This window comes from Cataglyphis hispanica, chromosome 1 (genome assembly GCF_021464435.1).
Source record: "Cataglyphis hispanica isolate Lineage 1 chromosome 1, ULB_Chis1_1.0, whole genome shotgun sequence".
Taxonomy (NCBI): Eukaryota; Metazoa; Arthropoda; class Insecta; order Hymenoptera; family Formicidae; genus Cataglyphis; species Cataglyphis hispanica.
Window position 1 is genome coordinate 19,914,160 of NC_065954.1, and position 26,959 is coordinate 19,941,118.

The 26,959-nt window shown below is 30.4% G+C and overlaps 3 protein-coding genes across 5 annotated transcripts; 1 reads left to right on the forward strand and 2 right to left on the reverse strand.

The window, feature by feature from the left end:
• Positions 1 to 65: 65 nt before the first annotated feature.
• Positions 66 to 2,629, reverse strand: LOC126852268 (probable dolichyl pyrophosphate Glc1Man9GlcNAc2 alpha-1,3-glucosyltransferase). The gene is made up of 7 exons (XM_050596903.1): positions 2,486 to 2,629; positions 2,103 to 2,375; positions 1,633 to 1,801; positions 1,366 to 1,575; positions 1,042 to 1,281; positions 746 to 891; positions 66 to 633 (listed from the first exon to the last, which is right to left on the reverse strand). Exons 1-7 carry the CDS (start codon positions 2,626 to 2,628, stop codon positions 198 to 200), a joined length of 1,617 nt encoding a protein of 538 aa, XP_050452860.1. The 5' UTR covers position 2,629; the 3' UTR covers positions 66 to 197.
• A 257-nt stretch (positions 2,630 to 2,886) lies between these two features.
• Positions 2,887 to 4,051, forward strand: LOC126852433 (uncharacterized). Its single transcript, XM_050597252.1, has 2 exons — positions 2,887 to 3,417; positions 3,867 to 4,051. Exons 1-2 carry the CDS (start codon positions 2,890 to 2,892, stop codon positions 4,041 to 4,043), a joined length of 705 nt encoding a protein of 234 aa, XP_050453209.1. The 5' UTR covers positions 2,887 to 2,889; the 3' UTR covers positions 4,044 to 4,051.
• Positions 4,052 to 4,159: 108 nt separating this feature from the next.
• LOC126852152 (spondin-1) lies at positions 4,160 to 26,859 on the reverse strand. Of its 3 annotated transcripts, none has more exons than XM_050596639.1 (16): positions 26,701 to 26,859; positions 21,511 to 21,712; positions 13,842 to 14,085; positions 12,854 to 13,040; positions 12,330 to 12,651; positions 12,044 to 12,174; positions 11,285 to 11,477; positions 10,448 to 10,619; positions 9,891 to 10,119; positions 8,065 to 8,275; positions 7,554 to 7,724; positions 7,037 to 7,159; positions 6,697 to 6,839; positions 6,333 to 6,411; positions 6,063 to 6,128; positions 4,160 to 5,764 (listed from the first exon to the last, which is right to left on the reverse strand). In XM_050596639.1, exons 1-16 carry the CDS (start codon positions 26,725 to 26,727, stop codon positions 5,586 to 5,588), a joined length of 2,679 nt encoding a protein of 892 aa, XP_050452596.1. In that variant the 5' UTR covers positions 26,728 to 26,859; the 3' UTR covers positions 4,160 to 5,585. The 3 variants fall into 3 exon arrangements, with proteins under 3 accessions (XP_050452596.1, XP_050452587.1, XP_050452606.1); XM_050596630.1 differs by having other exon boundaries at positions 9,789 to 10,119; XM_050596649.1 differs by lacking the exon at positions 7,037 to 7,159 and having other exon boundaries at positions 9,789 to 10,119.
• Positions 26,860 to 26,959: the final 100 nt, after the last annotated feature.

Here is a 26,959-nt window from a genome sequence, read left to right on the forward strand (position 1 = left end):
ACAGTGGCGCTTAAATTAGCAATACGGAAATAAAAAGAATTAATTTTTATAATATAATTATGGTAATATATTTTCAGAAATAACAAATTTTTATGCTTTTAATTTATAGCAAATTTGCTTAAATGCATTAATACATAACGATAATATTATCAACATGATTCTTTCGCACATACACAAATTTTTAGTGATTATATCTCCTAAGATTGTTTATTCTTTAATCTTTGATATCTCAATTTGCTGTCCACTGTTCCATTGTCAGTACAAACATTATTCTGCAGATATATATAATAATACAATATCCAGCAATAAGTTATACCAATTGCACAGTATATAGAAGTAAATGCTAATGGTAAAAATGGTAATCCACTGCCGAATAATAATTTATGCAGTATCACTTCATAAAATGTAATTAATGGCAATGGTATTATGTATAACCATTCATATAATCTCAATAGAGGTCTAACGTGTTGATTAGTTAAAATCAAAATCGATGAAAGCATATATGTCAGCAATAATAGTAATTTTAATGAAAATAAGTTATTGGGATATAGCAATGGCAAAAGAGCAGTATGTCCAGCACTGCTTAAAATTATGAATATCCGCGCATCTTCTTTGTTTGTTGCAGCAAGGACACTAAAAATTATAATCATTGTTAAATTGGATTACTCTAACAATAAGCCTTAATATAAATAGAGAGGATTTTATAAAGAAATAAAACATTCTATATTGCGAATTCAGTACTTACCATAAAGGTATAATTGCTGTTAATATGGCTTTTTCATGCACATGCCAACCAAACATGAATGAGCTTAAAGCACATAATACAATACATCTAACAAAATATTTTGAGTTCATGTAATATTCTTTACGAAGCAGGCACCATAATGCAGGCTGCAATAATGATATTAATAAAATGATATGATATTAATTATATATAATATTGTCTAATATTAGAAAAAAATAGAAAATGTATAAAATTTAAAATGTGTATAAAACAATTATTATAAAAAACAAATTATATATATATATAAGAAAACTTACAAGTATTGCCAAAAAAGTCAAGAGAAATGTAAAAATAGGTGTTGGAGTAGGTAATATAAGGAAGCTCTGTTCTTGTACTAGACCACCTGTCATTACTGCAGATTTAACATCTTTTAACCATCCTAAATGTTTCCATATGACAGACAGCACTTTTTCTGCACCAATATAGAAAGCCCAACTATTTGCAGCCCAATACGAATGTGCCAAGCCTCTTTTAAATGGAAATAAACGAGAAATTACCTGATAAAAAAATGTTAAATTCTAAAGTATTAAATAAAAAAATAGAAAAATAGATCATTTATAAAATAATTATAGATACATTACCTGTGATAATTGAGTTATGAAGGGACCAAAGGAAACTGTTAAAACAGCCAGAACAATAAACCCAAGTGTAAATAATCGTTTGAAGAATTTGCCACTATTTAAACAATATGATTTTAGCAGCCAGACAATGTATGCTGGTGCTACGTACACATATAAATGTTTTAAATTGAGTAAAATAGCAAACCATATGGCACCTTGTAACATTGATATCTAGAAACAAACTGCTTTTTACCATAAATAAATTCCAAAACATACTGCAAAATTTACCTCTTTTCCAATCTTTGAAACTTTTGATATTGATATCAACAAAATTCCAAGTAAAAAGCCATTGTATTGAAAATGTATATGATCAACTATCAATAATCCCATATTACACAGTGATAGAAATACAGAAGCTGCATGGCTATTCCAAGATTTGCAGAATGTCCCACTTATTCTGCAAGAAAATTTTTAAATTTAGAGATTAGGTAAATTTTACATTGTACAAAATTTTTAAAATCTTTTCAAAAAAGCAGTATCTCTATTGATTTTTATAAAAACATTTTTGTGCTAGTAAACTTTGTTAAAGAAAAGCTATTTATTTTTCTCCAATTTTTATTTTAACACATAAATGTACAATAACAATAACTATATCTTTAGATAAATTATTTTTTTGTCTTATGAAGAAATATGTGGTTTTTTAAATATTTTTAATTTTCATCTAATTATTACAAATTTTTGTTCACAAATATACTTACTCTCTCACTCCATATACAAGTATCAGATCAGCAAATATGACAGTCGCTCTTTGGAAATATACAGTAGCTGGTGATGCATAATTTAAATTCTCCACCTTGAGCATTTCTGGATCAAAAAATGCAGCCATTTGGCTAAGGCAGTACTCAAACCATGCAAACAAGGGTGGATAATCAAGAGTCCATGGAGATTGTGCATTCACATACCACTCCTTAACAGGTAAACTGTATGTGATAGCTAGCCAGTTGCGATGTACTTCAAAATCAGTGGAATGACTACAAATTTAAAAAATGATTGTATATAGCAATTAATATTATATTAATATAGGAACAATTGATTTCAGTATAAACAAGTTGGAGCAATCTGAAATTATAAGATTACTCACTAAGTAGGAATCAAGAGGATCTTGATGCACGTAACTAATAGAAAGGTTTTCAAGATCACACCGTCCCTCGAAGCAATAGAGGAGACTTCTTCATCCCGGTTTATCTGCGTTTCTTTCAAAACATTTTTGCTCCTGGTCAACATGTTGCTCAATCAAACTTGCGATATGTTGCTTATCTACGTCAGCTCATCACAAATCTTGATATATTTCGCGACAATATAATATTCGCATCAAATAATACTTCAATAAATAAACGTTCGATTATAAAAATATCATCAAAACGATAAATATTGTTATTGCATAAATATGTGTGAATACATTGATAAGTGAGGTTAGACATATACATATGACAAGCAATTGTAGGTTAGGTTCGCCAGGCGAACGGAAAACCGAACTGCCGAGTTATGGCTACCTCTAGGTTGTTGACGACTCTGCGAAGGGTCGTCTATCGCGCTCACGATTTCAATAAGTGTTGCGTGACAAATGACCTTCGGGACGTACGTCGAGCATTTAGCAAGAAATCCATCCTCGAGGAGGATGACGCGATTGCCAAGAAGCAAAGACCGAAGACGGTGCCAGTGCCGAAGATCACGTTGCTGTTACCGGACGACTCGATGACCGTGACAGTGCTAGAAGATGCTCAAAGTTTGGCAAAACGTCGCAAACTCACCCTCGTCAAGATCAGCGACCTTGACAGTAAGACACAACGACCACTTTATAAACTGATGAGTGCGTCCACCTTCGTCGAGGAGATCGAGAAGAACATCGAAAATAATGACAAAGATAAGCAAAAAACCAAAAATACTAAGCTGTTCTACATATCTGCAAAGATCGCTGAGAACGATCTATTAACAAAGACAAGAAATGTGGTGAAATTATTAAATAAGGGGCACAAGGTTAAGATCGCCATCACCCTGGATGGTATCAGTGAGGTGAGTTCTTTGGTTTTTCTATCACTTTTTTCTGTGATAGAGGAATTGATTTACATTGAGATAACTTAAATAGATTGTTAAACCAAAATGTACAGAACATTTTCTTTCTCTCATAAATTCTTAATTACGCACATACAATATGAAAGATAATCCTTTGTATTCTAGAATTTTAGAGAGAAGTGAAAGAAAATATAATATTTATAATATTTTAGATTTTTCACTTTTTTATAATTCACGATAAAATTTAGGACGGAATTTTATTTATAATTTGATGTGTCAAATGTGTATGTGTATCCTAATATATATATTGTATGTCTATCTTAATATATATTTTGTTGTATTTCACTTACTAAAATAAAATTATAAATAAAATTCTGTCGAACTTTTTCTTGCAAATTATATATTGCTCAAAATGGACATAGAAAAATTATTTTATACATTTTATGTAGGATAAGACCCAAAATGTTATAGAGGATGCAGTGAAAAATCATGGCGATATTCAACGAATGCCATCAAAGAAAAATGTTGTTTTACTTCTAATAAATCCCTTGTTAAATAAGAATAAAGACAATTCTGCAGATAATAAAAAAGCAACTGGTACAATTAATCAAAGTGGTAATGTGTGACATTTAACATTTGATGAGTTAGAAGTTAGATAATAATTTGTCATAATTATCAGTAACAAAAGAATAAATTCTGTATACATGTAAACTATATAAAGAATAAGATATAATGTATATACTTGTGTGTTTAAGTACATTTATAATGATTAACTTTATTATGAATATATTATAATGGCTTTACAAAAGAATAACTTTTTTAAATAGTTTTTTTTTCTGTATCATATCTACGATTATTGTCAATGAAGAGAATTTTATGTTAAGAAAACTTTTCATTATATGCACTAAACAAACAGCTTACTATCTACTGATATGTCTACGGCGCATTTTATTTTATATTATATTTTAAGATATAGTGGTCGCAATTATTTTAACTGAAACTATTACAAACTTTGGTCTTACATTGAGATCTGCAATGCATGATAAATGCCACGAATATGACGATACATAGTACAAATAAATTATTATTACAGTTGGTCTTTTTTCATGCTCTAACGCGTTTTACTATCTGCACTAAAAAGGGACAACTTTTACTTGACGTAATGTTACTGTGTTGAATATATTATTACAACTTTGATCCTTTTGCTGCAGTTAAGTAGGTATCAAATGACATACATAATGATTTGCCTTCATTTGTCACGAAAAGTTGATGAGTATTCCACAGACTTCTAAATATTATATATAAAATATATAGAATAAGATATAAAAGTCTGTGAAATATTTGACATCATTACTTTGCGAGAGTATAATAATTGCAAAAATTCTAATATTTTTGTTTTCTAAGCTTAACAGCACAACTAACGCAATTGGAATGCACAAATCCATTTTGCCTTAACTTAATACCATCGGAAAATAACGTCATAGTTAAGTAAAGTAATATTAAATAAAGTCGTATTAAGTAAAGTTGTATTAAATATATTATTGAGTAATTCAACATCGACGAACCGCAAAATGATACGCAAATGGCACGATCTTTCTGTGCGTAGTAAATTACACTGGAGGACAGAGGATGAACATAATTATGCGATGTAGAAACAAGTCTATATATATAATGATTATATGTAAACTCTTTTTTTTTTTTACTAGTCACTTTTTTTACAAAAGCATTACAGATAAACTACTATTTTCCATTCAAAATAATCAATGCCTCTCTTTTAAGTACTATAGTTAAGTATTAAAATATCCATAATTTAATATCAATTAAACGACTTTGTCGTTTTATCTGCTGCCTCTTTGATTTTTGTCATTAACATCACATTATTATTACTTTCGTTATTAAAACGACGAAAAGGCGCGACCTTTTATAGAATAAAATATTGCTGTCGTCCAGTGTCATCTCTATTCTCCGATAATTTCCCTACATACTTCTATCCCTTCTGCACAGGTTTGTAGATTTCAATTATATTATAATATTTAAGGAGTGTCACACTAGTAATCAGTCTAACGACAAAGTCATATAAATTCCAACACATTCAAACAGACGCACCATGCAAATCGTAATGGCTATCGATATAGAATAGTGATAGATTGCAAACGCGGACGTTCGCATTACTGCGGACAATCTACGTTGCTACATTTTCTGAATTCCGCCAAATTCGGACAGAGTTTGGCCCAGGATCCACGTGGTTGCACCATGATACTTCTGACTCTAGTTCGCAACGCCTCGCCGCAAGTCGCACTGCATTTCGACCACGTTGACCACGGTGTCACTTTGCAATTCACTGAAACTTTATACAGAGCGAGCGATTGTTATAAATAAATAAAATTGACGCGATTATCCTCTTTCCAAAATTTACATTTTATCGGGCAAAACAAATGCTCAATTGTATCTTAATTAATTGATCAGTTATTATATTCGTTTAATGTCGATTAAATATTTATTCTGGTTCAGATGCTGAATATTAACAAATAAATATATTGTTCTTTTATATTGAAACAGTTATGAAACTTTAATAAAAGACAAGTTATGAATTTATAAATTCCAAAATTTAAATATTTTTATATTCGATGCGATATAAAACTTACTCTCACGCTCAAGTTCGCTATTTTTGTCTCGATGATATCGGCGACCTGTTCCATCACCTTGTAAAGCTAAAAAAATAATGTTTACTTATAAAATCAGCTAATAAATTTTATTTTTATATATTTAATTATTATATTGTCTCTTTTTTTCCTAAGAAAAGAGTTGAAAAACTCGATTTGAAAAGTTTATTTTTCCGCTTAAAATACGAGAGTCTAAAAAATAATTTTATAAATAGTTTAGTATATATTTAAAAAAAATACCAATATACTCACAACATGGCGGAATCCTATGACATTTCTTTTTTCGGAGAAGTTTTTTTGGACAGCTTTTACCCCCACCTTGGGCTGGAGTCTGCTCATAAAATAATCACATTTTTATGCGATAAGATATGAGATGTATTATTCTTTTGCTTTATATATAGTTAATTCAATAAAAAAATATATATATAATATATATTTTCTTTATAATATATATTTTTTTATATAATATAAAATAAATCGAGATAATTAATTGTCAATATTTATTACTCGTTGAAACATTGTTAATTTTACTTCGTACGATAAGTATCGATAAATGCAATAATGATATATACGAATAAAATAAATGGAATATGCGAATAAAAGTTTGTAATAATACCATTATCGTCCTGATGCTAATAGTGAATCCACGACAATTGTCACAGCGCGACCATTTACTCCATTCAGAAACCTGACAGTTCACTTTCTCACTCGATTCCATTATCTGACTGCCCGCTTGAATGCCTCTAAAATCCGCCCTTTCTATAAGAAAGAGAACAACGGATAATCTTCGACGAGGCAAAAATATTCGTGCATTTATTTCAATTGCATTTATTTCAATTAATGATTTTTAAATTTTCTTAAAATTATTTTCTGTAATCAAAAATTCATTTTATAAATGTTACTTTGACATTCATTAGAGGAATGTCGAATAATTTTTGCATAAAACAAATTATCACCGTGTTGCGCTCTCTTTGCCTTTGCGCTGCGCTGCTCTTGCATGGGAATATGATAGCTGAGGACGCTGCTAAGAGACACCTTAAGATTTTTCATGATTGCTGATAGATTTGCCTTCAATTCTCCTGAATTGGTTAGTAAGCGTGTGCAGAGTATAAGAAATAGTTATTTGTGAAGAAACGCATTCTCTTTTAATTCGATCGCTCAGATTTTATCCATTATTCGAATTATTTTCATCTTCGTCAATTAAAAAAAAAAAAATTATCAACATTCTAATTATTATGTAATTATCTAATTATTAATTTGATATCAAGATCATATACGTAAGGGACAAGTATAGTTTGTAAATTATAGTTACAAATCTGATTGCAAAAGTTGTGTAGATAGCAAATGGTAGGAAATTTCAACGATGCTTGAAGTGTATGTGAAGTTTCATAATTAATAATGTTATTATGATACGCTGTTAATAGCGCGGTGAACGCATGGCTTGCATGTTATTGAATAATCAAATTAACTTACTTTGGAAATTTCCGCAAACATTATTGCAATCCTGCTCGGTCGGGAAATTATTTCGATTACCGTCACATCCGGAGTAGCTGAATAAGTGGCAGCGGCCGCTTTGTTTGTCAAAATAGGCTCGTAATATGTTCGAATTACAACGTCCTTTCTCCATAGGTTCACTACAGATCTCTGTAAATGATGATTTCATTGTATAATTATATGACATAGAGATAATAAAACGATGAAATGTATATACAATGCTAATAATGCTCGAAAATGAGATAATGACGAGATTATAATGAGATTAAATAATGATTTGCTTAAAAATTTTACTGAGAAAAATAATATCCTCATATTCTTTTGAATTATTTTATACATCATAAAATATTTTATTATGAATTGAGAAAATCCATTATTTCAGCGTTTTGGGCCATCGTATAATTTTTTTTTTTTATTTTGTTTTTAAGTATCATATATTATTAGATATTCTTCTAAAAAGTTAAGAGTATATATAAAATATTCCACGTACTCTCTGCTTCTTCTCTCGAGAAATCACAACTCGGAATTTCGGCTACGCATGACGCCTGCTGCACCTTGCATTCCTCGTGGCTGTCACTATCGTCCTTCAAAGCGCTGTATATGCCTTTGTGTAGCCTAGATCGCAATTTAACACCGGGCCCGCAACTGGAACTGCATGGCGACCAAATGGTCCACTCGGTGTAACGATCAGCAGGACATTTCTATCAATATAAATCAGAATTCAATCAAGGTAAAAAAAAAAAGGACTATTAATCAAAAGGATCGTAGAAGCGAAACTCTCTTTCACTCGTCAGTTTTCTTTCATTTTTCAAAATTTGCGTGTGAGAAACAAGTTTTTAAACGGGCAAATTTTCGTGTGAATCACAAAATCTAGTTTTACTTCAAGAATTACTTAATTGTTACCTGAAAGTGACGTATTTTAAGAGAATATAATGAGATTGCACTCCTAAAAACGTATAAAAAAATTTTGTGAATATGAATTTGCTTCTGCATCCTTGCTTATGTATTGCCAATCTTCATATTGATTGTGGAACTTTACTTATTCATTTATTAGCAATGTTACAATTTTATAAACTGATTTAATGACACGTCAATGTAATTCGTTACATGATAATTGCATATGAAATAGCATAAATATGACTGATGATGATGACTTAGCGGTTGCTATTAAATTCGAATGTTTTATATCGATTTGTTAGAATTTTGACAATGTATTTCGTGAGAAAATAATAAATTAATAAGCACTGATTTTTATATACTCGTCTCCTCATTTTTTGATAGCAAAAATACTATTCGAAAATTTTTATATTTTTTAATACAATATTCGAAGCGCTTTATGCACATTATGTTATTTCTTACATAATTTAATAACGTTTTATGAAAAACATTATTAAGTTTTTCATACACTCTGAAATGAAAATTTCTTTCCTTATGATATCGTGTGACTTACGTGAAGATGCCGGTGTCGTGGATGAATTTACGAGAAATGGTGCAGGTATTGATTACTCGTGCGAAGCTATCATTGCTCTGGCTGTATCTGATGATTTAATACTTAACAAAGCTGATAAATTTGTTTTAATTCTTATCGAGCGAATCATTTATCCCTTCTGTATTTTGTAGAGAAATGATATTCGCTTGATATCTATTAGATAGAATACGTGCATGTAATTAGTCGCATGTAATAGCACGAGCAAACTAATCGACGAATCTGATTCATATTGTTGGAACGTATTTTACATTCGAATGAAACACAGGAACTGAATATCAATTAAATGCAGTTTAGAGATCAGGTTCAACTTTACAACGAAATAAACGCAGAAATTTGCATATAAATAAGCATTTAAATATTACATATAAATTCAACGTTGATTATTCTAATGAATCGATAGAATATGAAATTACTTAACAATTAAAAAATTTTAGCGTATTAATTTTCGAAGATGTAAAAAATTTTCGATAAACGATATAAAATTCTTGCTAAAAAAATTATTACATACACAGAGATTTTTATTATAGAATGATAAAAATCTGATATTGATATACTTGAATACTTTAGTGCTTTAAAATAATATTTTATTTTTATCTAGCAATAGCTTTGTCATAATAGAGAATTTAATTCGCATATCCTAATCGCAAAATCAAATATATATTTCAATCAGTTTCGTCGGTGAAATCCATTCCTGTCAGCCCTGATAACCCTGAATTTTTTCATACCTGCAGCCATTGCTCGATTATCTCCCCGTTGTTGTCTGCTCTCTCACCGACATAGTCCTCACCCTCATCACTGACGTTTAAGTAATTCTCTCGTTGCCTTACCTCTTCCTCTTCGCCTTCGCAAGGCTCGTTTTCGCAATCGATCGACTGCTGTAGTGCCGGACCATTCGGCACAGCTTTGCATTGCTTCCGATATTTTTTCAGCCGGAAGTTTCTGGATCGCGTTCTGCTGCCCTCGCCACAGGTCGACGAACACGAGCTCCACGCACTCCACTGTGTTAACTCGCACTTTTCGCTGTTTAATAGACCATCGTGACGACTGTTACTGGTGCTGGCGAATTATAATGACGTCATTATTTTGCGAAAGTAATACGAGTTATTATCAGCCATGCATTGTAAATAGATTCTCTGTATTATATATATTCAGATATAGTTTAAAAATTTTTTGGCAACAATACGAGAAAAATAAATAAAACTGTCAACACTTTTGATAGATGTGAAAATAAGAGAATTTCTCTCATTATATACGAGATCTTTTAAAAAAAAATATGAAAAAAAAAATAAAATGTGTGCAATCTATATTATAAAGAAGAAAATTGAGAAAATTGATAGATTAATTCTTAGTTGCGATGTAAAGATTATATTATGGCGCTCATTACCAATGTGGGCTTTCTGCGTTATAACAGTGTTTCCGATCCGTTAGAGTTGTGATACATTTATTGGCATTTGCAGCAGCTTCATCGCGAAAATGACGTTGTCTCAATTGAGTGCCTCTGCCACAGGTCACCGAACACATACTCCATTCACCCCAGGACGTCACTTTACAAGCATCTATACATAAAATGATTGATTACTTTTTCTAAAAATTTTGTATGCAATTAAATTTCATAGCAAAATACTTGAACAAGAATTACGTTATTATTTATTAATAATTTATTCTGAAAATAAATAAATTCACAAGTTATAAATATCTTATTTATATATAAAATAATTTATCATGCAATGCATATTCATGTGATGGAAATACAAATAATATATTGTAAAATCAAAAAATGTAAATATAGATGAATTTTGCAGAATTGAAAACGCCTTTTGTACAAACAATTGCTTATACAAATCATTATTCCGTTTAAAAGCTTTTTATAAACAATTTAGCAAATAATAGAAATAATAATAAAAATTATGCGGATCTGTATGTAACACATAGAGATTCATGATAAACGTTATTTTTACATCTTAATTGTTCAATTCAATACGGCATCTCATCCACGAATTTTAGCACGGCATTTCAAAAGTAACGTTTAAAATTTTGTATCTTTAAATTTCTTTTGATATTACTGAAGAAATTATGAGCTGGACCTTTATATAAAATTTTCGAATAGTATAATTAATCTTTATTATAAATTCTTCACGAGCAGAAAAGAGAAATAAAATGATTTTCTTTTTTTGTTAAATGAAACGACACTTGCTATCTTTGTTATTTGAATGCACTGCACCTGCATCAGCCAGCGTATCATCCCCGCCGTCATCGCAGGTCTTCTCGTATAGCCTCTGTCTGTTCAAGTAGAGCTTCGCAAGGGGTTTCATATCCAGACCAGATGGATCGTAAAAGGGTGATCTCGAATCATTTGGATACGTCGACGTGATACGTCGAATTGGTTCCGGTGGATCCGTCGGCGAATCCGGCGACTATTAAATTAAAACGAAGTAATCAAAGGCGTTAATAAAATAAGTTTAATAAAATAACTAAAATTGTTTACCATAAAGTATGTGCAATATTTTTAAATACATTTTCCATTTAATTGAATTCGCTATTATTATTCCTCGTGTCTCTCTATATCTATATTTTGCAAGATGTTACGATGCGCAACAGATGTGACGCGGCAATAAATAAATTAAATCTGTCATTATAATTAAAATATCCTCGCAAATCACATGTGAAAAGACAGAATTTTTCAAAAGAATAGAAAATGTACAAAACGAGGTAAATTCTCACTCGTCGAAAGAGTGCCGAGGAAGTATAAAATTCAACGACGTCAGCGAATCTAGCCTGCGATCGAGAGGACTATTGTAAACTATTGAAATCAGGCATTCCCTCACACGTCTAAAGATTATTATAGATATTAATATCCTTCGGTGTTGATAGGATGAAATTTGATTTGATTCTTGAGCCAATTTTTTTTTTATAAAAATATTGAAACAAAAATGTCAATCTTAAATTATTAATGATTAAAAATATATGCATATTTGCTTACCAAATATGAGATGCCATCATCGGTACCAGCGTCATAAGGATAAAGATTATATTCCTTGTGAATTATCCAAGAACAATTCGGTAAACATAATTCGAGACCGGATACGCCAACAATCCAATCCGGCGAAGGATCTACAATGAAAATCGTTTATCGATAATAAGTAAAAAATTATTTCTTAATTTTATATCTTAAATTCTAAAAGAAAAACAATAAAACATTTCTATCTCAAGAGATTTTATAAGTGTATAATGTAAAAATAATTCTTGAAATAATAAAAGAATCTTACCGATCTTTGAAACCAAAGACATTAAATGATGTTTGCGATCCACACGAAAAACTGCGAAAGTCCTACCCGTCACGTTTGGATAAGCGATGCCCCTTGCTTTTATTATAGTCCTGATGTGTTCGCTCCGATCCTTTAATTCGGATTCTAATTTTCTCGTTGTACCAGCCTCAGCCACCTGCTGTAGCCCGGTACTAGCCATATATGCGTGTGTATGTGTGTGCGGTATGCCATTGTTACTATATTGCCAAAATCTGTAGTCACCAGTATGCGATGCACCAATTACGTCCGAAAAACGAATTAACCAGCCTTTACTTGGGAAGTCCTATAAAAAGAAAATCATAACGATGGATGTTCAGGAACGTTCAGAAATTCCGTCAAGAATGCGTCGATTATAAGCTGAAAACTCTTCGCAAATGATCAATCGCGCCATCGAGTATTTTTATTTTTTACTCGAGCAAGAAATCATTTAATGATCCAATTATTAATTAGCCATTCATTCTTAATTATTTTTTTGGTTTAATTACTTTGGGATGAGTATTGCGTGACCATAATCCTTCAAAGGTAACTTCGTATTTGGCTTCGTCGCAGGCGCAACATTCCGCCAGGACAGTACCCTGATCGTCGGCTTCCGCTTTTGAGTCCTGGCACATATTGAGCATTAAACTTAATTCATCCATGTACCATGTATCTGCTGTCTCCATCACTGTCGCTCTGCAATAGAAAAACAAGATGAAAATTGTGCAAATTAGAAACTTGTTTTTTTTCATCATTTTGTTTTGTTCGTAAAGCTTCTTAAAGCAAGCGAGTTTTTCAATTTTAGCTTCCTCATAAAAGAAGATATTAGAGAGAGAGAGAGAAAACTATCTGAGATAAATGAATAAAATTACGCGATATCATTATTATATAATAAATATAGCACTTATAGATACATTAATAGTACGATGTTGCACAATATATATTTTATAATATATATGTATTTACAGTAGGCTGTATTAACCTACTTTCAACGAGAATTATTATTATTTTAACTTATTTTATGATATTTATTGCGTAAATAAATTTCAACAATAAATATCTTTCCTATATTTCTACAAGTTAATTTTAAATAAAATTCGTTAATACAATACTCTTTACATTATATACTATATCCATAATTTTAAATATATATAAATAAAAAATATGATATTGTACATTACAGATATATTTTAATTTATTTAAATTTATATTTAAACATATTTAAATAGACTTTTCAAATTTTTCGCATTTATCACAAAAATTTCATTTTTACAAATATCACAAAATAAATGTTATTTTGTTTCGATAATTCATATTCAATTCATATTAATAAAAGCATGTTTTATTATTTTATAAAATTATTAATAACATTATATTCACATTAATGTATTTTATACGAAAAAGCGTTAATGTTATTTACTGTAATTAATGTTAATATCGCACAATAGATATTACTTTTATCATTTGTATATTGTGTTAATAAGAGTATTGCTTCACCTGATAAGTACGCAACCGCTACCTTCACTAGGACTAGTCCAAGCGACACTTATTTCTTCTTTCCCGACCTTTGATGTTTCTACGATGGCGTTTGCGCAATTATCCGCAAATTTGGTCAATGCATCATCCTGAAGATCGAGCGTGCCGACATCGGACGTCTCATTCACATTTTCAGGTTCGGCGGATATGAGGAATCTCGTGAACTTCCGGTGCATCTGATCGGAATCATCGGCCTGTAGGACCACTAAAATAACCAACGATCTCTCTTTAATATATTCATATTGGACATCTTGTTTTATAAAATCATCGTAAGATAACTTGAGCCGGTGGTGCAATATTATTTATAAACGATTAATGTAGATTTATCTGTAATAATTATATATTATTGCATAGAAAAAAATAAAATTTTTGAACATAATGGAATTCAATAAAATGTTTTTACACATATGCAATGCTTTTATATGAAATTCGATAAAACAATAATTTAATAAAACTCGCGATATGTAATGATATTCATATTTTTTTATCGCTATGCGGCTCGATATTGTTACTTTTTATTGATAAAATATATTTTAATTATGCAATTAAAATATATTTGAAAAATTCTCTTGCCCTTTGCTTAAGAATTAATAATAATTTTTTAAAATTGTTAATAATTTCCAGTTTTTAAAATTTTTTACTTGTAATTAATTACAAGTAAAAGTGTAATTTTGACTTAAAAAAACATTTTCAGTTATGAATATAAATTCTTATTAAAATATATATTACTATTTTATATTATTTTGAAGATTAATATATAATATTTTATATGCATATATGTATAATAGAATCCCACACATATCAATAAAAAAAATTATTGATATTTTTTGGTTTTTAAGCCTACAATGCCTCTTACTGTGCCATAATGAGATAGTCATAATTAGAAACGAGTTATTGCCGCAAATTACTTTCATCATAATTTTTGCGCAATTAAGCGCGCCTATAGAAATTTTTATTTCAACAGTTCAATTAAAAAAAAATACGAGAAACGTTTTGTTCACGCGGAGTTCATAATTGATTGCGAGTGAGAAATTTCTACGTTTCTACATTTCTACCTCTAGGAAAGAAAATTTAAGCGATCGAGATAAAACTTTTATATAGACATAAAAAACAAACAAATTCGATAGAAAAGCACCGTGGTTATGTTTCGATGCATCAGAATATTGATTTCATTTTCAAAAACCAAATAATGCACTTTGCGAGAAAAGTCAGTATACTATATTTGATGTTTTTCAAAACTACCGCGTTATATCTACGAATTCTTCCTCCGGAATTTTCTTCTTTTCATCAAAAATCAACAATGCACAAAAAGACAAAAGTTATTAAGATAATCAATAATATTTCTTATTGTGGTAGTATCAAAGATGTTGTACATGCATGAATATCGGCTTATAGATTTTCTATGTATCACAGGAATATTCGTGTTTTCGCAATAGAAATATATATCAACTCGGCTACCGACTTGCTATTTATAGCATGGATTAAACACGACACACTGTAAATCCGCTGCTGCGTTCAAGGCGGGAATTCGTATATTTCTTTCTCTATTACGAAATTTTCTTCAACATATGTAAGCGTGCTACATTTCACGTGACCTTATTTAAACGATATATAATTTAGATCTTATCAAATATTCATATCAGTATTATTTTATATCAGTTCTTAATAAATGTATATATCATTATTTTATAATAAATTTAATTTATTAATGTTTTTTTTTATTAATTTATTAATGTTATATTTTTTAATTAGTATATATTTAATTTTAATTAGTATATTATTTATTTAATTAGTATATTTATTTTTAATTAGTATATATTTAATATTACATTATCTTGACATATTACATTTAATATAAATAGTAATTACAATTACATGATTGCTGATTACATTCAATATCCAGATTATAAAAATTGGATTAAATTATTTCTTTAAATAAAGAACATATTGAATAGTACGTTACAGAAGAATTATGTAAATAATTAAATTAAACATTTGGACTACGAAACAGTCTAGTTGCAAAGTGTTGTGTATTTACGAACATTCTCTATGTTATAGCATGTTAATATTCAATTGTTTGAAGCCGTACGGCTTCTGGGTGTTACAAGTCTTCTTGAACTATGTCTTTATGTACATAAAGAGACTTACATGTTGCGTGAGCTTTAAAAATGTTTTTAAATAAGAATAACAAAAGATTAATAATAAAATATATTATATATAATATTTATGGCATTACACATGTGTGTGTAATTTGTTTATTAAGAAATTGTGTGAGCTAGATTTTAGATAACCATTATATGGTTAACTAAAATAAAAAGCCACAAAGTCAAATATCCTGTATTTGGCGGTATTTATTGAAGCTCAAAATTTATTATGCCAGCGATGACGATGAGTCATTATACTGTTGTGTTTACTTCCCGCATGATTATTCCCATAACCCTGAATTAAAAGAATTAACAGCAAAAACGCAGTTAACAGACCTTCGTTGGAATATCGCGTTTCCGACGTAATGCGACTCCCCGTTCGAGAATGTCCGAAGGATATTTTTGATCACATTTGTTTCACATTGTAAATATAAATCAAAGTTTTACGAAAGATTACAGCCATTTTTTATATTATTCTTTTTTTAACTTAATCATATCTAAAAAAAATTCTGGTTGGACTTACATGATTTTATAAAACATAAGCCTGATTTTTTTATTACGCGTTTATTACAACAATAATTAAACTCATCTAAACTGATAATTTGAGATTTCTTTTCATCCGCTCTTTTTGAAATTAGAATTATTAATATCAATTCTAAATATTCGATAGTTTTAGAATTACTAGATTTTACCGGATATATGATCAGACTTTCCATTTTTTTTTTTCTCTCTTCTATCGATTTAAAATCGACAAGAGTCGGATTGGCCTCGATTTGCTTTTTATATCCGCACATTTATAACAGTACATGCGATATGACTCGATCACGAAGTTTGTGTTAAATTCGTCCACTGAAAGCTTAACTTTCCATTCACAACAAAGCGGATTGCATGTAAAGTCGGACAATGGGGTTTGTCAGCGCGCGCGTAACGCTACCTCAACGACAACACAACGGTAACGAAATGAATTATTAATTTCGAATAATAATGAACAGGCAGGGGTACATGCTCTATAACGTGTACGTAAAACCATCGTCATATCTCCGGCTGCGTGACTGAAATTTGTCGGATAATCGCGAGACGAGACGATGACTAATTTCCGGCGTTAGCTTTCGGTAAGCGATGTTTGACAGAACGAACAGCTGATGTACCGAGGAGTTGCGACGCGTGAGAGAAAAGCGCAAAATGATTGCGCTATCTGATTGTATTCAAAGCTGCATAACTCGCGGATGAAAAATCCGCGAGCGTTTTGCTATGTACGCGATTTTCGCTACATTCATTTTTCAGGTCAGATGAAGTAGTGGAAAAAGAGCCTAGTAGAGTGCGATCGTTCGTACGCGGAAATGTGTCTGACCATACATTGCCTTATCTACTTATATAGTTATATGGATCGTCGGTTTGTTTCAGGAAGAAAAATCCTTGAATCGTAATTAACGAACAATGAGGCTTTGTTATACTATACTGTTACGGATGATTGCGTAATTTATAATTTATTTTTCACATTACTATAAATGCATAACAGAATAAAAAGAAAAAAAAATGGATTTGATTGGTAAGAACATCAATACGAGAGATTTATTATTAGGTATCGATCGTATATCTAAATACTCCATATAATTGACTAGTCACCATTATTTTCCCAAATGGCGTTGTTTCGGATTTGGTATAAAAGAAAATGAAAATTTAGCTGTTTAAATTTAATTAACGCTGCAGGCAATTTCCAGCGTCAGTTGCACCGACAGCTTCTATTTACTCTTGCGCTTAGTGATTCATTGACCTTTCCTAAATTACTAACAATTACGCGATATAGATCATGAAAAAGTATATTATAAAAGTTACCATTAGCATTAATTGATATTGCAACAATTACACTTTCTCATTACAAAGTCATATTAATTAATTATAAAAATCCTTTGCTGCCAAAAATTACTTAACAATTAAATGTCTTTCGATATCTTCGTTAAGGAAAAATTTAAAATTGAACAGTATGATCTACATAATGCGAAAAGACATCTTGTTTCAATTGTTCTACAGACAAAGTAGAAACGTCAAGAGATTTATAATTAACGATAATGTACGTGTTGATTATACTAGTCTTGACTATCTCTCACCACATTGTTTCGCGACATCCTCCGTTACCGGTAACGACGCAATAATTTTCCCAGCCGGCCTCTTCTTCGGGATTTAACCCCTGGGGCGAGCGCGGTAGACCGGCGTCTCCTCCGGTCGACGCGATTTAATAGAATTTTATCGGGCCGGCCATTGAATCCGAGCGTTCGCGTTAAATCTGCAGCACGACGCGGCGGTGTCTCACACCTGGCATCCTGCCAGCGTTACGTAACGCATTAATTCACTGGGCCCGCGAGATTTGCATGCGTTAGTGGAGCCGCGCGAGGAGTTAAGTTTCGCGAAAAGATCGGAGAAGAATGAGAGAGAGAGAGAGAGAGAGAGAGAGAGAGAGAGAGAGAGACAGAGAGAGAGACAGAGAGAGAGCGGACCTTACTGCGTTCGGGTCGTCGACCAGATAAATAGAGACGTTTTCGTAAGAGATATTGGAATTTATATCGATGCGCAGAGTTGATTTAATTCTAATATGTTTTGTGTTTCATAAAAGACAAAAGTATTTTTATAGTAAAAAAATTTTAATGAAAAAAAATTGCTGGAAATAAAAATAGTTTTACATTAGTATTTTATAGATGGATAAGAAAAGGGGAAAAAGAATTGATATAAATAAAATACGTAAAAATAATATTAAATTCTATAATCTACTAATTAATAAAAAAAAATTTATATTAGAATAATATCTATGTAAAAAACAGAGAAAATCAAGTAATTAATCAGTCTTTATACATTGGACAATTATACTTTATAAGTCTTATAAGCCTCCTCTTCAAACCATCAGGTATCTCGATGTGACATAAATCTCTATACTCCATCGTAAAGTCTTCTGATTGGACGGTTTTATTCGGAAAGATTTCTTGCTAAAGTGCGAGAAGCTCATATCAAGGGTATCTACTTCGACCTGTCGAGACAAGAGAAACCTGGGACTACGGTCATCGATCCAGCTAACGATATCATGTCGCGCAAGTTAATGATACTCGATATAAAAGACGCGAAAAAGCTGTAAGAATAGCTATGAAGTCAAGCTTGAAAAATGTGTCGGTACTTTGGAGCAACGGAGTAACTAAATAAAACGATAATTTTATGTAAAGATAAATATATACTTTAACTGATAATATGTACAATGTGTCATTTGTATCTGTACCTGGTGTATCTGTTTACGCTTTTAGAACGAGATACATATAATAGCGGATATAATGAATGCTACTTTATTATAATTGATACTGGTTGTAATTAATATTGTGTGAATAGTTATTGCAGAGAAAGTTATAATAAACTATTTAAAACTAAGAGAGTTTTAACTAACTTGGAAAATTTAAATAAATTTAATTTATATGTATAAAGTATGATTTATAAAACGCAATATAATAAATCGTAGACTATGAAGAAATTGCAGAAAATTGAAACAAGATTTAATTTGCTAAAATATTCAATTTTTTAAAAATATTAATCTAATATTTTTGATTAAAGAAAAATAAATCTGTCCAAATTCATTAAATAATCATCAAAGATTCCGTCAATAAAATTCTATAGTGACAGATCGTTTTGTGCAAGCGCGCAGCTTCCAAAGGCGACGAAGGACGATTACCAAACCGCAGCCGCGTAAAACTGTCACAAAGCTAATCGGTCAAAGTTCACCACTGCTTGGCCGGGTCGTACACGTGACATTTATCTCGACTTTCGTGACGAAAATGACCTTTTCGATCTTCCAGCGCCGCTTCCCGAACCTCCGCCCGGTCTTTCAATCCGTAGTGCGATTTCTGCTGGCCGGAAGAGCGTCGTTGCGACGCGCAGAAGCCCGTCTAAGGATCATCGGATCTTCTTTGGTCTTAATTACCGTAATTACCGCTAAAGGCGTAGAGCGAGGAAATCAGTGTGCTCGTGCATCAAATTTCAGAACTGCGCAATCATTAAAATGCGAGTAATTGATACGCCGATGATCACTTCATTCATCTCTGTTTTAATTTCTCGACGTTAATATGTATTCCCGATGTAAGATTACGCACTCCATTTTATCTCCTTGATTTAAAGAACTTAAATATTAAAAGGATCTCTGCATTTTTTTATATTAATTTTCTTTCTACTGTAGCCACGCTTTTCGAATTTTGAACAAATCTACTTTTCTATTATCGTATCAAAATTTATATATATATATCGATTTATCTTTTACATTGTTAAAATCACATACATTTTTTTCTGCTTTATTATCCAATTTGATTTAAATAAATATAATTTACATGATTGCAAATATCGTAACATATCTTATCGAATAAATAGTTTTATCGATTGCTTTTGAATTATGATGAACATGATTTTCTCAATCTGCTTTCCTGATATTACGTATTGTAATACGTTCTATTATTTCACCAATGTCGTAAAATCGCTTTCAAAGCATATTGACAATTGATGTAATATATATATATATATATATATATATATATATATATATATATATGTATATGTATATGTATATATGTATATATCTAATACATTTCTAAAAGTTTTAGAATTCTGTGTCAGCAGTTTGTATATCTATATGCGATTTGTAGAGTATAAAAATTTACTAACATCGAGTATTACAACAGACATACTACTGTAGTGATTTCTATATGAGAGAACAGAATATCATTCAAGTTAAGTTGTTGAATATTCGAAAATCTGAACATTGTATACATATATGTATAAGATAAATAAAGAACATATTTAAAAAATTTTAGAATTCTCGTATTTAAAGTTATAATTTTATACTGTTCTAAATATTATATAATTATTGATTATTTGTCTTTCCCGAATTACACACAAGTTTATCTTAAATAGAAATTTTAGTAAATATGATTATAACAATTATAAATGTATAATATAAATTATTATAAATATAAATAAGTATTAATATTATAAATATATTTATAATTTTATGAAATATATATTAATATATTATGCAAAAACAAAATTTAAAAAAAATATATAAATATGATTTATTTATCAATCGGTAAGAGATCTGCATTTCATCATTTTTCTCACGTTGCAGAACTTATTTAAAGTTTAGCAATATTCAAATATCACATAGAAAGACATTGGTGGAATTAATGATTAAAGTTGTGCTTGATGTCGGCGTAACTTTGATAACTTCTCAATATTTCCTGTACTCATACATCCAAATAGTATAAATATACAATTTATGTCAAATGCAATTTTCTCTTTACGTATAACAATAAAGTCGCGAAATCATATAGAATTTATTATTTCTATATTTATTTTTCATATAGAATTTATTTTTTAAATAAAAACAGATTCATCGAAATTATATTGAGATTTCAATATTTGTTCGCGGAGCATTATTCATAATATTCACGACTATATGTACTTACCGCTATACCGGGTATTTGGCATGTAGGCGTAAACCTTCTCGGTCCTGTTAAAGAGCGTCATGAAAAGATGATATTTGCCTTCGGCGTAGGAGCGCGGCCCAGTGGTACCTTCTATGGTTCGGGAGCATTTCGTCGAATTCGTGCTTGTTACTGCAAGCAGCAGCAGAGCAACGTAGTACGCAATCCCAGTATTATGCATTTCCTGTAAAAAAAGAAAAATAACATATTAATACCGTACAAAATTATTACGGATTGATGAGAGTTTTAATAATGTTCTAAGGTAAATCTTGTATAATATATCAAATATCTATTTATTTGACGAATTATTATTATTCCTTCTGTTATGTTTATTATAATTATCGGCTAGATAATTATTGGCGCATCAAATGCGCAAAAAATTACATTGCAATTTATATCAAAAAAGTGAAAAAACGTGAAACAATTAAGAACATCTAAAATTAAAATGCAAATTAATTTAGGATAGGACAACCGACAATTCCTGATCTCCCTTACGTTTGAAAGTCTATTGCACATCCTCACGTTCTTCGTTTATTTCCCTCTTATGCATTTTAATTAAAATTTAAACAAAGGGAAAAATATCCTGACGCATAATGTCGACGAAGTTAACATATCTCGCACTTCTGTCAAAAAGGGTTGAAAATGTGACAGGTAATTATTTGAAAAATTGTATAATTATGTAATTATTTGAAAAGTCATTGTAAATCCTGAAATCTTAATTAGAGTGAGACAATTGCCGCCATGGTAATCACGTGTTCGGTACAACAAAGCGTTGCTGCGAAATGCATCGAATGAGTCATTCACCGATTGTGAGTACTTGATGCCAAAAGGAATGCTTAAAATTATTCACGCTTTTCTCGGTTCATTGAACGATCGTGCATCCAAAATATTCGACATGATGGTAAAAATGAAAGGATGCTTTGAAGTAAATAAGTAGTTGAAGAAAATGTTTTTTTTTATAATTTAAAGTTGATTTTTCTCATCATCTCCAATTTAAGATAAAATATTTATAATATGAAATATTAAATGAAAAATTGAGCGATATTACATTAAAACATTAAATAAAAAAAATAGATTTTATACTAATAATGTTACGTGCGTATAATAAAATTATTTTGAAAATCACAATTTATACCAATATTATTCGAAAATAATAATTAATATAAAAATATATAACGTGTTGCAAAAATAATCTTTTCTTCTGATAAAATAATTACCGTGAAACAACAGAAATATTTATATCTCTCAAAAATAATAATTACCAAATAATACGCACATATTTATTAATGATTAAAAAATATTAATGCACATATTTTGTTCGATAAAAATGAGAATCAGTAAAATAGCTAATTATGCGTTGCATTACGCCCAGAATAATTGAAACGGACGATTCAAATTTCATAAAGTCTTGCAATTGCAATATTTTAATAAAAAAAATTTATTTATCGTTAAATTTTTATTTAATCTCATTTTTCTGTACATCTTTTCTGTAATAAGATAACTAGTACAGATTGACGATTTAACGATGTGCGAGACGAGAAACACGATGCTTGTACACCATGTGACGCATCGATCCATGAGCATCACTGGCCTCTAATAAGCTGGTTAACCATAAATCCCAAGTGCCTAAATATATTGCGCCAAGCCGGTGTATATAGGGCATGGCATTTCACTCTGCTTGGCGTTCTGCCCTGTTCGTCGTATCCTCGCTTACCGTGCACCAACAACAACTCAAACAATATTTATTAAGAAAGAACTTTCTTTGCGGCTACAAATTTTGTGAATGACGTTTATATTGCTGAAATAATATTATTACATGTTTCTAATTTATTTGCAAGAAATTTTCAAATTACATTGAAAATCAAATAAAATTATTAAAAATGTGAAAAATTTATTAACATACATATAGTTGCAAACTTTGTGTTTAATTTATATATATATAAACAATCATTGAAAAGCTAATCAAATCGAATAATGAATCTATTTAAAATCTGTGTTTGTTTACTATATTAATGTAGACATACGATCATTAATTAGATTCTTGCAAAGTTAATCAATATCCGCGGCGTGCAATTTAGTAAATTTTATAATTAAAAAAAATCATCGTATTGTTTCATTATTTACTTGATGCCAATTACAATTATTTGGGGAGAAAGTTAACATTAATTCCATAAATATATATTAATAATAAGTTCTTCATCTATGAGTTGTAGCATATCGCTAGAAGTTTACAATAAAAATAAATAAAATATCAAATAAATGATAAAATAATATTTGTCGTTCGTTAATTCAATGTTTATTAATTCATTCTTATTTCATATCGATTTAGATATACGATGTTTTTATTTCAATTTATAGAAATAATCGATTTAGACAGTGTATTATAATTATAATGCATTTTTAACTTGCTCTTTGAGAGAAAGCTGTTTAGATGCTTTAATTACAGAGTTGAGCGAATGATTCTATGGTTCCATTTATCATATTTTTCGGATATTTATTTTGTATTAAATTAAAGTGTAAACAAAAGAAAGAGAGAGAGAGAGAGAGAGAGACAGATTTACATACAGCTAAATTTTACATAGTATGTTTGTATTCGGCTTCTTATCGGGATCAAAGTTGATCGTTATCGAGTTAAATGAGGTTGCTGGATGAATAAACGGTGGAGTGTAAGAGGGATGACGGAACGAAGAGTGATGGAACTGAGGGTGGGATTTACATCGAGGAAAGCGCAACTCGGAACGACGTATTGCCAGGGAGCAACGTCAATACGTCGGTTTGGAACTTTGGAAGAAAAACGAGGAGCGGGATGAATGGCAAGGACCCGTCTTGGCAATATTACGAGGATCGACATTGCGAGATGGTGCGCTTACGAAAGGAAGAGGCGTATTCACTCGCTTTCGTCAAATACGACGATTTAATCTTTAACGGCAGAGATACTGTAATCCTTAATAACTTCCGCGAAAGATATATCCTCGCATTATACCCTCCCGCTAGTCCTTTGAAATATATATATATATATATATATATATATATATATATATATATATATATATATATAGTTTTCCATCTTTTTTCCCTATTTCCCTAAACGTTTCCATAAATCTTTGCACGGACAATCGTGATCTGGAGATTTGATATCGTTGTAGAATACATTCTACTCTTTCCGAAAAAAATTGCGTTCCAGTCATGTTACGACCTGACAAAATACTCTCTTCTATATAATATATAATGTGTTTGTTAAACGTTATAGTAAATTTTGGACGTTACGCAAATTGATTTTCTTCGAAGCGCAAGTTTTTTTGGAAATAAAAAATTAATAAATAATTATTTAAATAGTTAATAATTAATTATATAAATATTTTTTATAGAAATGCAAAAGAGAATCGTATGTAGAATTATATAAAATTATAGAAATCGCAATATGAAATATTGCAAGATATTTTGCAATTACTTATCAATTATTTTACTTTTCATATAAAATATAAAATATATGATATAACTTAGCGTACAATTAAAAGCAAATAGTCAATTAATAACTTAACGAAATGGTATATTTACTTCAGAGAGCTAATAAAAATACACATATATATATATCAAACACTTCTATTAACACTTGAATTGATCAAATATTCGTTTTTTTCATACGAAAGAGTATAAAAACTACTCTCTCCAAACATCAATATATTCATATAATAAAAGCTTACGTTTGTTTGTCAATCTACATCACACCGGCATTGCGTGTAATATTTTATAAAAAATTTGAAATATCTAGCTGTTTAATGGGAGCTTCCGAATGAAGCATTGATATGTTTCACTTACAACAGTGATCGTGCCGGATAAATGTCGTCATCGATATTATTTGGGTGCATTCGTCGATGGATTAATAATTGATTGATTCGATGCGCGAAATTTTTCGTTAATTATAAGCAAATATCAAGAGAATGCATAAATATAGAATGCACACATTTCTCCTTGCTCTAATTATTAATTATTATAAATAGCTGTCAGAGTTAAACAGTTGAATAACTACTAAATCAATCATATCGAATCAAATTATTAATCCATAAATATTTATCAAATCATTTACATTAACAATTGTTGATTAATTCATAATTATTCATTATCAGTCATGATTATTTCAAGCAATGATCAATTATATTTTTAAGTTAAAACTTGAAATGTTTAACGTATATACATATAAAGAAAAAAAAAGTTTACCATTAATATTTATAAAAAATATAAAATTTTTATAAAAGATTTTTTTGTGCTTTGATCTCTTTTCGACTTACTATAATAATTTTATGTGTATTAAAAGCCATCGTTAAAAACGACGCCAAAACACGAACGTTAATCCGCAATTTGCCGGAATAGCACATTTTCGGCTCGCCGATTCGCAAAAAAGATCCAGTGTGAGACGGCAACACTAACATAAGAAACGAAAATGCACTTCTGCAGCCGCTTGCTGGCACAGGAATCACCGATCGTTTTTCATCCAATCTATCCATGTTGCATTACGGACGCAACACTCCCGTCTTTCCCTGCTTTCCGCTATCCTTTATCTGTCCCTACGAACGATTTGACAATACGTTCGAATAAGGTGCCTAGTCGTGCATGCGAGAAGCATTCAGCACGCTCGACTAGCCGATAAGCTGATTAAGTAGAAGTAGCAACAAATATTTCAATCAGGATGCGCGCAATTACATTTTATTATCACCCTTCGTTAAATTAAGCATGTCACAATAATTTCAATAGAAATAATAAAAAATAATAAATAATAAAAAATTGTTCCCGCGAAGAAATATATACATGCAATATAATTCTAAAAAATATACAAAGAATAGTTTCAAAATACAGTTGACATCGCAATCTGTCAGTCATTTAATAGACGAATAATTATTTAATAGATAACACCCATGTATCTTTCTTTCCAAAAGATGACATCTCGAGAAATATAATATAAATTTTATTTTTAAAATATAGAATTATTATATTATATTAATTTATTAAGCACTGCATTCATTTTTCTCGCCGATATTCAGTTGCTAAGCATATTTTAAATGCAAAATTGTCGAATACAGTCAGATCGTGCGTGAATACTAGCGACTGTCAATTTTGATCGACGATCGAACCGAGAATAGATCACAAAATCGAAAATAAATCAATGTTACTCACCGCAAAGTTGCTCGCACCACTTAGCATACGCGACACTATTTTTCTTTCGATGTCTATGAGTCACGTGCGCTCTGCGACGTGACAGGGAAACACGCAAACGCACATATACAAGACACGTTCATCACCGCCGCCGATCTCCGGCAGACTGACAACTCTGACTCTCGCACCCGCAGTTAATATCAACGCCGCTCCCCATTAAAGGCATGCGCAGCGCTTACTCCAAAGGAGTTTCTCCCGCGATAACCATGTGTATGAGATG